Source organism: Chiroxiphia lanceolata, chromosome 1 (genome assembly GCF_009829145.1).
Source record: "Chiroxiphia lanceolata isolate bChiLan1 chromosome 1, bChiLan1.pri, whole genome shotgun sequence".
Classification (NCBI taxonomy): Eukaryota; Metazoa; Chordata; class Aves; order Passeriformes; family Pipridae; genus Chiroxiphia; species Chiroxiphia lanceolata.
In genome coordinates this window covers 113,737,282-113,754,037 of record NC_045637.1, presented here as the reverse complement: position 1 = coordinate 113,754,037, position 16,756 = coordinate 113,737,282, and the positions used below count along the sequence as shown (strand labels likewise).

The following is a 16,756-nucleotide window of genomic DNA, read 5'->3' as shown; positions in this document are numbered from 1 at the left end:
CTTTAAGGTAAAGGTAAAACCAGCATTAAATATAGTATAGCAAAGCAGCAGGAGTTTTTCCACATGACAGGAAGCAACACCAAATTGTGAGATATCTATTAAACTTGAAATTTAATGGTTCTAGCAACCAGCTGGGACCCCAAATCTTGTTTTCAGTGCCTGAACATCTAGGCTACAGTACGAACATCCTCATCAACCTGCATATTCATAACAATGCAATGCTATAGGGAGATTTGGAAGAAGGAAATATTAAGTTATTATAGCTTAACCATTTCCTCAACCAGCAGTCATAAGCAGTATGTTTTCCTTCAGTTACCAAAAGTCTGCAGCTTTAAAAATCAGAAGCAAGCAAAATTACATTACCACATTACATTCTCTTCAGTAATGACTTAGAATTTATTTTAATGTCTTTCGTGCAAGTGCAGTTTAAAGAGTTCTTCCACCTAGATTTTTTCCCTTGTCCCTAATTATGATTGGGGGGGGGGGGAATCAATGATGTGGTAAGTACTTCTCTATTTCTCCACTTGTTTCTAGTTTTCTTTTAGTTTATTCTCAAATGTTATCAACTGTTTGTAAACAGTCTCAATAGATGGTGTTACTTAGCTGATAGTTTCTCTTATCTGGCACCACAAATAGACAACACATGATTTCATTTCTTTCCCTTCCCTCTCTCCCTCCCCCCCAGCAAAATAACTCATTGTATCTGAGACACTCAAATTACAATCAGAAATACTCAAGCAAAGAAACAGGGGGGGAGGGAAAAATCCAAAAAGAAATGTTAGTGCCAACTGCAAACTGAAACTACAGAGAGATGCACTTTTTTTAACAGCCATTTCAAAAAAACATTTCTCAAAAGAAAACATTGTAAAGAAATACTACTCAGTCACTTTAGGGAGCACAGACTGTTAAGTCCTATTTTCTAATAGTGATTTGACATCTGAAGGTTACTCCTGCTCTGCAGTGCTCTCTACTACCTGCCTTCACCACACTCCTCAGTACTCACACTGGTTCTGCACTGCAGCACTTGACAAGGCACCCTTCCCTGCTTTTCATTTGATTTTGAGCAGTGACAAGCAGACCGTATGATAAAGGAACAGGGGAAAAGAAACAAAAATAAAAAAGGCACAAGCCACTTGGAGGAAAATCCTTAATAAGAGACTAAAACACCAGCAATAATTTTAAGCATTACCCTAGACTCCTCTAGAAAACCCTGTGCTTGCTGTTAGAACTGCAGCAGCCACCTTGCCTACTATGCAGTCTCTGGAAGAATGACAGAGCAGGAAACGATACACAAGATGAATTTCAGACAGAAATTCAATAGCAGAGATTTCAAGAAACAGAACTTTATTCCTGTGAAGGGAATGACATAAGGTGGTCATTTTTTCCTTCAGCAGTATAAACATGCCACAACTTAACTGAACCTCTGAACCCACTGCTGGCAATGCATGCAGAAAGAAGGTGTGAGGGGGTGGCATAAACCAACTCCCAAGTGTAAAATTATCTTTAAAACATAAGAGACTCACCACAATAAGTACCTAACAGAAGACAATGCAACCAACAAACCAAAAACATAGGCACAGAACAAGTTGAGATGATAAATAAGTAAATTGCCAGAGCAGAGATACAGTGGTTTTCACATTTCCAGAACAAAGTTAGTTGTATAATTCTATTATTTTTCTTTTAAAAAACATGCAATCCATGATTCCAATAATTAAATCCAGTTGAGGGAATTATTTAATGGAAGTTAAAACTCAAAATGAGTAGAGTAGGTATTTTCAGTTTCTCAGACATCTGTTCCTGATGTCCTGACACCATCTCAAGGAAAAAAATCTGTGAGAAACTGCACTATATTTTTTCCTATACCAGCTGCTTTCTCTATTACTACTGACAGTTCCACTAAGCTTTCCAGCTCCCTCAGTCAAGGCACCTATTCCACACCATTTGTGCTCAATCTGCTCAAGCATCACTTCTGAAAAACCAATTTTTAAGCTCAAAGCTTCATGTCATTAATCTCCTCTCCGGAACCTGAGGTTACAGCTCATCTACCTCTAATTTTTAGCACTTGTAACATTTTTGTGTCTGATCTCCTTACTTTCAAATGTTTTTTTTCTCTTCAGTTCATATCCTATAGCACTACTCCCCCCCTACGCTTCCTGTAGAGTATCAAAACCAAGGTCAAATAAACGGCAAAGAGAGATCCTTAGAACATGCGAAGGACAACAGGTACGATTTATCCGATCCTAGAGAAAAGCTTCATATTCAACTATCAACCTGTTTGTTCAGAGCAAGAAGGAGCAAGATTATATCCCACAGCTGCTCAGCCTTTCTCCTCAAGGCTTTAAGTCTTCCATTTGAAAACTAGCATACAGAAAATATAAGAACCTAAGTTATGAGCACCTGTAAGCAGCTACAGTCTGCTCAGAAAGTCCAGCTCATCCCTCCATCACTCTGGGACTCCCATCAGGATCCCTATGCCCAAAGAAGCAGCCACCTAAGCCTCCTACCAGCTTTTACAGCTCTGACCCCTCTACAAAAGGTCAATGCACAGGGAGACACTTCCAATACTTTTCCCAAACCAACAGCAAAACAGTGTGCTACAGGAAGCCCTGAGCTCTAGGTTTGAATGATCTGCCAGCCTTTAGTCCACAGCACAGCAAAAATACAGCATCCACTACAGGATTTCTTTTGGCCAACAACATTTAAACCACTGAATGAAGTAAGCTATGCCATGCCCACGGCCTAGCTCTTGGGCCCAGGGGCTGTGACCCAGCTCACTGCAGCTCAACAACTGTCACCAGTCTGAGTCCACAGGGGCAGATGAACCGCAGGCCACGTAGAGCTGAGCAAACCAAAGCTGGGCTTGGGCAGCTGTCACAAACCACCACAGCAAAACACTCCTGACTGGCATCACCCGTCTACACCCCGTAAGCAGCACAGGGCACGCAAGGACATAGAGGCTGGAAAAGCACTGGATTACGGGAAAGCTGCAGAAAGAAACTAACAATTTGAACCTCTGAGCCCCTGGCGAGGACAGAGCAGCTGAACAAGGCTGTTACAACCCACAGGTTATCAATTGCTCACTGCAACTGATTCTCACATTTGTACTCTCATCTGAAAGCTTTGCTTTAAGGTACTGGCTGTTCTCACAACTCCTTACGACTATTAAGTCTAAATTAGTATCTTAATTAGAAAAGAAGGAATATGAGTAACAGTGCTTTTCCCAGCTTAATTACATTTTCACTGGGGTTTTTACTATCAAAATACAACAACTGGGAGGAAAACTAGCAGTTCTGCTAGCAATTTATTTAATGACAGAAGAAAGCCAAGGAATTAGAGGTTTCTGGTACGCCAGCCTCTGGTTGTATTTTTCTCACCCAGAAGCAAAGAGACCCAACCAGATAGAACTACTCCCAGATAAGGTGCCCCACCTTTCATTTCTTTGGAAAATTACCAACTTTTCACTAACCAGTGCAATCTGGGACTTGGAAGGAGAAGAGGATATTCTGAAATACACCTCAATAGCATGTTTAGATTAAAGCCCTCCCAGAAGAGAGAAGCAAAGGAAAAGAAAAATATGAACCACATATTTTATCAGTAATCTCCAGATCCCTTGCACTATATCACCCTGATGATGAATTTCCTTGGCACACTACACTGCATTCCTTACTGGGTGTGGAACAATTGCAGACATACTGTATGAAGCCTGGTAAGTATTAAATAAAATGTATACATAGACTTAACTGGACAGGAATGGGATCAATTATAACTGTAGTTTTTACAAACAGAATACAGAACTACAGAAATGCCTTGGGACTTCCAAAACATCTTGAACAAAACAAACAGAACAGTTAATGGCAACAGAGAGGCAGAGATGTAATGGAAGTACAGCATGGTGAGCTTCAAAAAAATTCACTGAATGTCACAGAGTGATCTTCTACAACAGGAAGTAACTATATTAATAAAGATTATCATACTACATAAGAATTTTTTTTTTCCTCAGAAGTGGCCAGTATAAGTAGTTTGTATTATCATTATATATTTAAAAAATGGTAGAAAAAGTTTCAAGTATATTCAAAACTACTCCTAGTTTATTTTTAGATCAACTAGATTTCAGGTTGACATCTTTTCAATATTCAGAAGCTACTTTGTTAAAGCCAACTTTTTAAGAACACAAACCTATCAAAGGAAGGTACTGACTGTACTGTATTACAGTAATGCAATCCAACAAGATTCAAAGCAAAACCACATCCTATCAATGGATATTGTTGCATAAATTTTCAATTAGCTGCCTTGAGTCAGCAAAGTTTTATAGAGGTTGTGTCACAGTTCACCAACTTCTCTGCCAGACCTTCACAGTTCATCCTTGTTTTGCAATGCCCTGTCCTCAGCAAGAATCACTGCCAGGAGCCAGAAACTTCACTGTTACTTTCTAGTCCACAGTTAAAAACATAAAGGCATAAGAGACCTCAAGAAATAATAACCTTCCTGTAAGCTGAAAAATCAATGTTTAGATTTGAAAACCATCTTGTAATCAATTAAAGTCACCTGCAGACCTCAGTTTTACACCAAGAAAAGCAAAACAATATATATTTAAATTGGCGATGACTTAATGATGTGTTATTAAGAGATCCAGCACCTCTTCCTCTAACGTCAGTAGTGTTAAGCATCACATCTGACGCTTGTTCAAATTTTGTGAAGTACCCATGGTATTTTCAGATGAAAAATAAAACTTTTTTTAAAAGAGAATTTTAAGAAAACACTATCACCATAAATATGGTGTTAAAAGTTTAAAAAATAGAGCAGTCGCAAACAACCCAGTTTAAATATTTTATTCTTACTGAGTAATGCATTACAATACTGTAATATTGACAAGGATGCAAACTCATGCATGCAAGCTTTTTTGGGTTTTTTCCCATTATTATGGTGCATTCAAAGTATTTAGACCATTTCTAACAAAACAGACAAGCAAAACAATTTGATACACCTTTTCATCTGAAGTGTGCTTACCTAGACTGCTTCCTCAGTCTAGGTAATCAGTTACAACATCAATACAAAGCTTCTGTGTTCAGGAATCTGGCTTTCTGATACCTGCCTCACATTCATCTAGCGATTTCTGGTTTGTGGACATAACTACACTACTCATACAATTCATGTGCAAGAAACTCATAATAACAAGAGCTGATTACCACCTGTGAAAGGAAAACAAAAATTTTAAAGGTAATTTCCATGTAGAAAAGGATATTTACCTGATGCCACGAGCCAGCAGTCCTCAAACCAATTAATTCTTCATTCCTCCCTCATTCTACACTGTACCTCTTATATAATTCACTGAGGGTATATATTCCTATAGCTCTTCTAGACACGAAGTATTATGATATATTCTAAGTGAAGACATGAACTGCCAGATACTTGCTAGCAAATGCTTTCTGAACACAGCTGTTTGGACAGTAATTTTTGTGCAAATTGATAGAATAAAACATCTGTTTTTAAACTTGTTCTGTCTTTCTACTGCAGTCTCTACAGCAGCTGTTATTTTCACTTTCAAAATGTAGAAAATTTATCATCCAGGTTGTCAAAATTGAAACATATGAATGTTGGCATTTCTCCCAATTGCAAGTTTAATTTAAAATATTATTTCACTGACAGAACCTGTTCAACAAGTAACATTCACTCCACTCATACATAAAGGGCTGAGAACTCACCTATGTTATACTAATGCCATTTTTTGTGAGCTGCATATATTTTATATGCATACGTAGATACAGAAGAAAAAAAAAACAAAAGGCAAGTTAAAGTCTTGCTTTGGGAATTTTTGAAGTTCTCAATTTTACGTCTTCCTTTCTGCTTGTTCTTCCTAGTATTTGAATTTTTTCTTTTTATCCACAGTTTTCTTCATATTTCAAAGCTAGAAAAACACATACACCTCTCCTCTTGGTGAGGTTAAACATACTACTCTTACTGCAGTGCACAGATTTTCCAAGAGTTGTGTGTGTCCCTTACCTAAAAGCATTATCCTATCTCAATAAAAGATGCATCAGCCAACACAGCTATAAGTGAGTGTGGTTCACAATTCTGTATATAAGATAAACTTTGAAGCTTTATCGACACAAAGCCCGAACTTACATTCATGTACTTTTTTAAAATACACTTTAAAATAAACTGTTGAATGACCCATCACAATTCTTAACTGTGCTCCAAGTCTATTCTCAAGCAAATCAAATAATCATTGACTTGTTTTATAAAAAAATATTGGGAACATGATTAAAGGAAGCTGTGTAAAGCACAGCTCTCAATAATGCAACAGACAACCTCTATAAGGCTGTGCAGTTGAAAAAAAGCAATTTCCTAGGTCACTGAGGAACATGTACTTGATATATGATCTTGTAGTAGTAATTTATTTAAAACAAAAGAAAAATAGTAATTTAGGAATTTCAACTTATAAACGTTCAACTTGATGGTATTTGATAGCCTAAGATCTTTTCAGTCAAGCACCTTAACGTACCTGCAAATGCTGTACAACACTTGTGATACCCAACAGCAACCACATTTAGTCTGCAGGAAGGTCCTGAAACAAGCACCAAGCAATTAATGCTACACATCACTGTAGCCCTGCCTCTTATTTTGAAGACTCATACTCCAAATTTCAAACTGCAATTTTATCAGAAAGATACCCCCAACAAAATTGTTAGGTTTTCCTGAGCATATAGTGAATGATACAAAAAGGTTAAGATTGGTCAATACCTGGTGCAAACAAATCTTTTTCACAGAATCACAGAATGTTAAGAGGTTGGAATGGACCCTAAAGATTATCTAGTCCCAATATCCCCTGCCATAGACAGGGACACCTCCCAGTAGACCAGGTTGCTCAAGGCCTCATCCAACCTGGCTTTCATCAAAAACAATTGGCAAGATCCCAAAAGGGATGAAACTACACATCAAATGCATTGAAAGACAGTTAAAAGATGGAAGTAGCCTCCAAATACAAATAAATGAGGTTATTTGAGTGAATATATTTCTAATAGGGTTCCTTTGCAATCAGTTCTTGACTTGGGAGTGCTTAGCAATGACCTAGATGAAGGAAAAAAATCATCAGCAAACATCAGGCTTTCCAATACCATCAAATCATACCTCTAGTGACAAAAGTCATAACTACAAGATAGAGGATTCACCTGGAAAAGCACTGACTCATAAAAATTCAGGGTCAAGAAAATCTACTGATTATTTTGTCCAAGTAATTCTTCTAATAGTAATTTTCCTTAATTATATTTTAAAATTATTGTCTTCTGTAAAGAAATAATTAACTACTATTTTTACCCCCTCGAAAAACAGGGCCTGCACACACCATGAGAAAGCCCAAGAAGTATCACTGGGAATATGCAATAACATGCTAACCGTGAAGAGAACATACCGCAGGGAGACAGCTCCCACAACAATCCTTTCCAACACCTTCCCAGATAAAAAAAAAAACAAAACAAAACAAAACAAAAAAAACCAACCAAACAAACAACAAACCAGCACGCTAGTGTAGTGTTACCCTTCATTTTGACACTTCTGGCACTCGTTTTCATAGTACTACACCATATGTTACTCACTGGATCAAGAAATATACTGGGTACCAGGAGAAAATGGAATAACAAGCACCTGGATGTTGCAGCTTACGTAAGTAGGAAATAGCAAGGGTGTGGGTATGGAGATACCTGTCTGAAGAACCCAAGCAGCACCAGGGAACACGAGATCTCAGTGTTGTTCAGTGTTGTGTGCAACCAGACTAACAGTTAAACTTTGCTTCTTAAGTTAACAACCTAATTTTTTAAAAAAATAACTGATTGAGACCTAAAAAGCTAATGGTCTTTCAATTTTTTAAGCAGGGAATAAATATTGATTTGAAGGAAACAAGATGCCCTATCCCTGTATTTGATCTCCAGTGGAACCACAGCTGAAACTGTACATATTTCCGGTGTCGATATGAGAACAAAAACTTTGAAAACCAAGTAATAATCAGGACTATCATAAATTATTAAAGTTACTGGGAGAGCTAACTTGCACCAAGAAAATTCCATTGGTCTAGATACTCCAAATACAGACAAAAGATAACCAGATAGCCTGCCCAAAAAGGCTGCACATAGAACCTAAATTTTATAAGAGGTATCTTCAGTCCAGCATAAAGAGATTCAGTGAAGAGTCAGTGGCTGATATACTAAGTAAAACAGGCGGTTTTTTAAGCAGTGATTAACTCTGGGCAAATTGTTGCCATAGCTATGGTGAAGAATCCTCTATTATCAGAAGATAAACTCTCAGATCAATATCCAAAGAGAAATACAAGTCTAGACAGAAGACAAATCATGGCAAATTCTATGGTTTGTGCTGCACAACTGAGTAGTTGAGAATCTACATTCTTCTACTTTAAATTACCTACTAATTAAATGCCATCTTGGAAAGTGAAGTGCAGTAGCATTTAGAGAACATTTACTGAATCATTTTTATATGCAACAGTTAAATACGAAACAAACTTTGTCTCCCTGCATTAGGTTCCAAAAAGTAAGCAAACATCTCAGGAAGAAAACCACAAAAGCTATAAGATCTAAAGCATAATGGTAAGATACTTGAAAATAAAGTTATATAAGTGTATTAGGATTACAGAAACAAACTCCACATTTTTTGATGAACCACATTCACTACTTTTTGTGTCATCGTTCACTATAATATATAATTGACAAATATAGTTTTACATCAAAAAGCAATAGTTATGGCAATTTTTAGCAACCTTTTCACTTAGAAGGCTCAGCCTTCTAAATACATCATAAAGAACGAAGTAGGAATATTAGGAGAAGCTAAAGTAAAAAATATATTCTTTTTACTAAAAAATCGTTTTTAAATATAAAATGACTGGGGAAAACTTTTGAATACTTATATACTCATAAAATGATTTCAGGAACACTTCTTAGCTTAGCAACTTACTGTCACTTCTCCTGCATGAACAAAATACATATTCATAAACTGGTGGGACTTTTTAAATAAGCCAGGAAGTGCATGTGTGCTCCCTCTAACCACACTTATCACTGCCTTGCTAAGCACAGAAATCATCATCCAAAAAGTTAGCAGCAAAATGAGCCAGTAATAACAAAACCCAGATAAGGGCAAGTGCCTGTTTCAGTGTCAGTGCCAACTGCTACTTCTTTTCACTGTCTGAGAGCTAAGTGTGACATCTGGGCAAAAGGAAGATCACGCTCTATTCTGACTGTCACTTCATTCCCTCTGGTACAAGACTGCTGCTCAGCTTTGAAGTGCACTTGGATATCCCAAATATACCGCCTGAGCGAAAACGTACAAGTCTCATCTGTCTTAAACAGATCTTTTTTCTACATTATTATCAAGCATCTTATGCATTACATTATTATCCATTATATGAATTTATCCTCTGCATAGGCATAAGCAGCTCTGACACCTTTTGATACCAGGAGCTGAGGAACGAAGAACTTGGGTTACCTGCCCCCTTGCCTGGGGACAAGAGAAATGTCCATGGCAGTTCTCCAACCAGAGTCACACTCCCACAGTGCAAACCAATTCCTTAACTGCAAGACCATCCTTTTCAATTTCAGCTGAGGTTCAAAGTTGTCATCTTCCAAATGTTATTTGCAAGCATCACTGAAGGGCAGAGAATGATGGATTTCTCAGCCTCCCTCTACCGTTGTTAGAATTCCTTCTCTGACTTGGCTGTTTGAATCACCTTCTCCACTCTCCCAAAAGAGCTAGTTTAGAGGCAACAGCAAAAGCTATTCAAACTAAATCAACCAGTTTGTCACTAAACCAGCTAGGTTTAATCAGCCACTAACTAAACAAAGAACAAGTACTTCTTAACTGAAATTTTCCTACAAAGAAGTTAGGGATATACATTTTAAAAGATTGATTTCTTTTTACTTTTGTTGGTTTTCCTTTTTTTTTTTTTAAGTGAGCATTAATGATACTTAAGGGGCAAACATTTCAACAGCAAAAAGTGAAGAGGAAAAAAAGAAAGCTTACATTTGAATGTGATTATTTTTTGCTACATAGATTTTAGGATTAAGAAAATAGATTAGTGCCATAATCCAAAACAGAATTTACTAATAACTGACTTTTTGACATTTTAAATTCCAAGTTTATTTAAAATTAACTACATACCTTCTTAATTTCAGTAATGTAAGATATGCAAGTGCTGCGTGTTCAGCACAGGAAATATCGCTTGCTCAAGAGAACTAAAATAAGTTGGGTTTAAGTAGTTTTCTTCCTTTTCACCTTGCCTCCTACTACAAATAGAACCTACAAGTGAAAGGAAAACACAGTTTCTAGTAAAATCTATTCTGCAGGTAAAATCTTTAATAGAATGTTAGTGCAATATTATAAAAACCTCTTGAAAATTTAAGATTTCCACAATTCCTAATGAATTATAAACAAAGTTCCAAAACCTAAGGAGCAGATTTCCAACAACAGAAGAAACAGAGAAGGTTGCATCTCCAGCTCCTTAAAACAGAGTCCTCCCCTTCACAAATAAAACCTGAAAGGTTAAAACTTGTATAGATATGCCACGGAACCACACTAAGATGAAAAGATAAGCAGTGGAGGGGTTGATGTTGATCTGATTCTAGTAAGAGCACGAAAAATTCCCTTTTCAGCAAGTTTCGCAAACATTAGGTGCATGTCTATCTTCTCAGATACTGTCTACTGTTAGAATCCTGACAGTGCAGTTTATTCTTATATTAAAAAACAGTTTATTTCTCCAGGACAGACTCTGCTCCCAGCAGCTATACTGGTATACCTATACAGCTAAAGTCATGTAGTTTGTTTAGTAACCATCTATTCATTTTTTCTTCATCAGAAAAAGGCCACAATTCATTGCTAGAGTAATTGGATTGGTACCATTGAAGAACTGGCAAATATTAGAAGTGCTAACTACCCCAAAACTCCACCAGCAGATGTGTCTAATTCGGAAGGAATTGTGTTTGAAGATATCTTCATCAATTCTCTTTCTAAGACACCACAATCTCTTTCTCCAAGACACATATAAAATGTTTAAAAATGAAAGTTACATACAGATTTTTGTGCTACAGCACAATACAGTGTTGACATATTTTGTCAACATACTTAAAAAACCCTTCCAAAACAGCTACAGTCAAGAGCAGCACAACCTCTGGGAGCCAACAAAGTCAGCCCCTTAAGTCTGATGGTTCTTCTGGTGGTATCCTATCTCCTGCTCAGGACACTGGGAATAACCAAGGGTCTTTCTGTGGTGGCAGCACTCTGATTGCAAATGTTCTCTGCAACCACACAAGGAAAGAAATTACACCATAGCACTGCAAAGCCAAATAAAGACCCTGAGAACAAAAAAATTCCCAAATTGCCTCAAACTTACATTTTTTGTTGAGAATGCAGTTAACCCCAAAAAGAAGTCTGGTGGTGCCCAGTAACAAGAAGTACATTGGGCATGATTCATGTGGGCTGGTAACAGCATGTATTTCTCAACTGAGAGGGGAAACAGGAAGAGGGCAAAGTAATGCTTTAGAAAACACCTGGGCTACAGAACTATTTACACAGAGCAGTTCAGCTCAGAAAAGCAACAACATCCATTGTTGCTAGATGCAACAATGCATCCATTTATTGTTGTTACAAACCCAAATTTTAGTCCCAGCTCAAATTCAGGTGATCCAGGGCTTTATATATTCTTGCAGGACAAAGCCCTACAAGTGTAAGTACTAAAAACATTGTCAAGGAAAAAGCAGAGAGCAGGAGGCACACCACACGTGGATTTCCAACTACCTTGAACAAGTGGGAGTTTTAAAACTTTTTACAACATTTTACCAATCTATTAAAAAAAACAGGATAATATTGTCACAGGCAATAAATGTTTTATTAATATCAAATTAATTCATGAAAAATAGGTTTTGTGGGACATGATATGACACTACAGAGATGTATTTGTCCATCAAACCCACACAACTCGCATTTAAAATACAAGCTACTACCCTCCCATACACATATAACAAGTAAATCCCAATAGAAATTATTCATAACAGTACTTCAATTGAGAACACAATTATTTGTAATTTCATAATAAAGACAACCAGATGCCCCAGTGTCTCAGACCAGAGACAAGTGTTCTTATGTCCAAGTGTCTGTTTTAGTTTAAGCTCTGCTTTCCATATCCACATCTGAAAAAATCCACAGAAAGTTACAGACTTCAGTAGAAATGCTCTAGATGCCCAGGGCCCCTGACACCTGTATCACACAACAAACTCCCTCCAAACAACCAAAACACCCTGGGAGTTTCCTTCTGCTTGTCATAAAGGTGAGGAATCACCTCACTGGCTTCCGCATCAGATTGTTCCTTACCTGCTAGAAGAGAACAAATAGATTTCTCTAGTAACAAACAACAAACCCTCAGAAATTCTTAAAATAAGAAGTAAAGCACCTATCTAGATTGACTAAATTTGAGGCCTTCAATTATTTCAGTCAGTGCTTATAAATGAGGTATTACGCTTCAGTAATCATACTCAGTTACCTCATTAAAAATCAGACTACCTTGCATATGCCTGCTAAAGGAAGATTTATTTAAAAGTGATACTTCTTTATTATAATTCAAATTAGAGTAATTTCTTCAGACTTGCAGAGGCTACTCTGCACACTAAATGTTGGATAATCTAGGAAGACCTTTCAACTTCAATACCACATGATATGAGCCAACATTAAGTACATTTAAATTATTTAGGCTAATGGATAAAGAGCTTTAAAGAAGAACATTCCAAATCCATGATAACTGAACTCTGACAGTTTTTGCTTTATTTTTCTATTTTGTTTATATTCATGCCATCTGGCTGTATTGATCATGCAGTTAAACAATCTTGTGTTTTTTCAGATGAAGTAAATTCAAAACTAATTTGTATGATCATTCAGTAACACATATGCTCTTGAGTAATTTGCAGGTGCCAGCTATGAAGTCACTTACTGACTCTTACAGACTGAGCTCCGATTTACAGAAAACACATCGCAGAACAAATATCCAGGAGGCCAAACAGACAAGCGAGCCCATGGATTGCTACTCATTTACTGGACTTTATACAATATGCCAAATTTCCACAAGCCTCAAATTTCAAGTGATCTGTTTAGAACTTCTATCAGATTCCACACCCCAAACCACAGATACACACACCAACAAACAGAATGGAGTAAGTGAAAAAACTAAAAAAGTTACTTATCCTAAAAGTTCTGTATCATCATAAACCACTTGCTCAAAAGGCTAGATTTACAGGAAATAAATTTGGCAATTGACAAAGCATGATAAAGCAACGTTAAAAAACGCTGTTAAAAATAAACAGACATTAATTTCCAAGTGCTATGGTAGAATTGTTTAAGGGATAATGATCTTTTTTCCATGTTTTCAGATAAAATTTAATGGACATACACAGATCATACATGCTATTTCCAGCTGTCAGCCTTATCAAAGATTCAATCTCTTCCTAAATACAACCAACAGGCAGCTCTAGACTCAAAGATTTATAAACAATTACCTCTATTTTGTAATTTCACCAGATTATGACCCTTAAAGTCACACACAGTAAAATGAGCTACTGTTTCTACAAGAATAGATGGAGGTGTCAGGAAAAAAAAAGGGGGAAGGCAGGGGTTTTAATTTTTAGTCATAGATTTTAATCCACCATTTTAGGTATCAAAATGTGTGTTTTCTTTTTTTAAACAAAACTACAAGAGAACTGATAAACCAGCAAACAGATACAAGCATAATGCGAATTTATAACAGAACTGCAGTAACCAAATGACAGTAAAGGGCCTTCTCTATGTCTGTGCATTCTGCAGTCTAGTTTTATGCGTATCCAATTCGTACCATATTCATTATCGTTTACAGCTGGCACACCTATGCATGGCCTCCAGTCTTTGGAATTAGACCAGCTCCTGAAACTCTTCAGGAAGTACTGCTACAGTTCCTACCACTGATTGAGCCGCACACGAGTCACCACCATAACTTCATGGGCATTTGTGCAACTCTGTCACCTATAAATGCTTTAAAATTACTGTCAGAACATCAAGGTCCCAGCCATTCCCATGTTCTTACTGCTTGTGATCACCTAATATCGGCAACAGCAGGTTTGGGGGGGGTGTTTTTTAAAGGTTTGTGGAATGGTTTATAACTAGTTCTGTACACGTTCTCTCTAAAGCATCTTCTTCTCTTCAAAACGACCACTGTGGTGCCTTATATTGAAAGTCAAGTTTTAGATACTCATCTTCATCCATCCCGTAAGAAGACAAAGTTGAATAACAAAAAGTAAAATACTAATAGGAACTCTTCATTCTTGCTTTCAACAGATCCCTGTACAGCATTATTAACTCCACGGTCTGGCTTCAACTCTGTAAAAAATTTTGCCCTACAACTAGACCAAAACCAGACCTTTCTCGGGACTTCCACAGATGCACGTCAGCCTGTCCACACCCAACAAATTGCAGGACCTGGGCCTGTCCCCGTATCGGCATAAATTAGGACTTGTCAAACAGGTAGGACATAGCAACAGAAGATATTTTATGAGCATAAAGGTAACTGTTTCCACTGTCCCACTCCATAGCGAAAGAAAATAATAGTAATAATCACAAGCATGGCATTTCCCCCCCCCCCTTTATTTCGGTAGGCTCTCAGTCGCCTTTTCATTCTTTAGGTATCCAAGATAACTTCACAGAAGACGGAGACTAACGCGACAGAGAAAGGAGCTCAGAAACGGGACCCTGTCAGGCAGGGACAGCAGCATGTGCCGCGTCAGCCCTTCCCTGCCCCGCCCGCACCTGCGGCGGCCACGCCAGGGGCACCGCTGCGACCCCACACCGGGCCACCTCCCCGCCCGTTCCTACGCCAAACTCGGCTGGGGAAATAAACAAGTAAAACAAAAGGAAGGAGAGGGGACAAGGGCAAAGGAGCCTGGCCTGGGGCCGCGGCGACCGGGGAGGGGTCGGGTCGGGCGGCAGCGCCGGTTGCCCGGGCACCATCTTGGGGGCGGCCGGGGGTGAGTGAGGACGCGGCCCCGCAGCGCCGCCGGGGGCCGGCCCGGCGCTTTACCTGCTCTGCCAGCCCTGCAGGAGGTTGGTGTATTTGCTGAGCGTCCCTTCCAGCACCGGCTCCCGCCGCCTGCCGCCGCCGCCGGGCGCCTGCGCGCCCCCCGGGCTGGCCGCCGCCGAGCCGGGGCTGCTGCCGCCTCCGCCGGCCCCCCCGCCTCCATCCAGCCTCCCCGCGGCCGCCGCCCGGCCCGGGAGCCCGCGGCTGGCGGAGGAGGACGAGGGGGACGAGCCTGCCGACGTGGGGCGGCTGCTGCTGCGGCTGCTGCTGTTGCTGCCGCCGCCCTCGCTCGCCGCCGCCTTCTCCATGGAGCCCCGCGGGGGAGGCTGCCCGCCCGCTCCGGCCGCCGCTGCCGCCCGTGCCCGGCAAAGCCCTGACTCACAGGCGGCGCGGAGAGGGGCGGCGCCCGGGGAAGAAGGGGCTGGGCCGCACCGGGCGAGGGAACCGCCGCACCGCCTCCTCGCCGGGCGGTGCGGGGAGTTAGGCGGCGGTCGGTGCCCCGCGGTTCCGCGGGGTCCCGCCCGCCGCCCCCCCGAGCGCCCCGCCCGCCCGAACCGGAGGCAGGGCGCTGCTGCGGCGCCGGGGGCCGCGCAGGGGCGGGGGCCGCAGACGCACACGCGGAGGCACAGGGCGAACGGGGAGAGGCACAGCACACACGCAGACTGCATGGTGCCCGCGGCCGGCACACGCCATGCGACGCGGAGGGGTGACCCCAGAGGACACGGTGCCTGGGTGTGAGGCGGGCGTGCAGACCCACGGCGTGGCAGGCGCAGAGCACACACCGACACCGCCTCCGGCCCCGGCGGCGGCACCGCGCCCCCCGTGACGCACCCGCCACATGACAGGCACTCACCCGAGGAGCGGCGGGATGAGCGCTGGGACACCACCGGGCAGCGGGGTGCCGGGACCATAAAGCCTGTGACTGACACTCACAAAAGCTGTGCCCACCGGAGCACAAAGCGGAGCGCCCGAGGTGGGGGTTCTTGGTACGGGCGGATGCACATCACTGCCCCTCACCATGGAGCGTGACACCAAGGAGGTGGCTGTCCGTGCTGCAGGTACACCAGCAGCACAGCTGTGCCCGCACACATGAGGTAGGTGGTGCGTCCAGCACTCAGGAACGCAATATTCTTGCTCAACCCACAGCAGGTAATGTGTATGAACAGACCATATATCATCCATCCAGACTTTGCAAAACAAACATTATTGTAAAGCCACATTTCCTGAAAACAGAGGATTTAACCCCAAGATCACCATTAAAAAGCTAAGTGAGTCCTTGTACAGTCAGCTTCGTACAAAGCTATGGGGTTACATACCCTCAAATCACTTCTATGGCCATCACTTCTATGGCCTCAGTTACATTACAACGTGTATCTTCAGAGCATACCAGAGATGTCAGTATTCTTCTTGACCTTTTACAATTGAAGAATGAAATATAGAGGAGACTCAGAGAGTCTATGAAATGTATTAACTCAGTTTAGCTCCTGTGCTTTAACCCTGTGGAAAGTTTAGCAGTCCTGTGCACAAGAGACTTTTTGAGTGTAGTATCATGTGTGCCCTGTGTTATGCGCCTCAGAAGATACTCAAACCATCTGAGTCCACACACAGATGTCTACATTCCCTATATAAATCAGCATGGAGAGGTGGGATCCTAACTTAGATCCTCCCAGT

General features: G+C 40.6%; 1 protein-coding gene across 1 annotated transcript in view; it reads right to left on the bottom strand.

The window, feature by feature from the left end:
• OSBPL10 (oxysterol binding protein like 10) overlaps positions 1-15,768 on the bottom strand; it is a 113,872-nt gene extending 98,104 nt beyond the window's left edge. Inside the window, exon 1 of the mRNA XM_032676731.1 lies at positions 15,089-15,768. Coding sequence (XP_032532622.1) covers positions 15,089-15,753 — 665 coding nt within the window. The 5' untranslated portion in view covers positions 15,754-15,768. The remainder of the gene's footprint in view (positions 1-15,088) is intronic.
• Between the last annotated feature and the right edge of the window lie 988 nt (positions 15,769-16,756).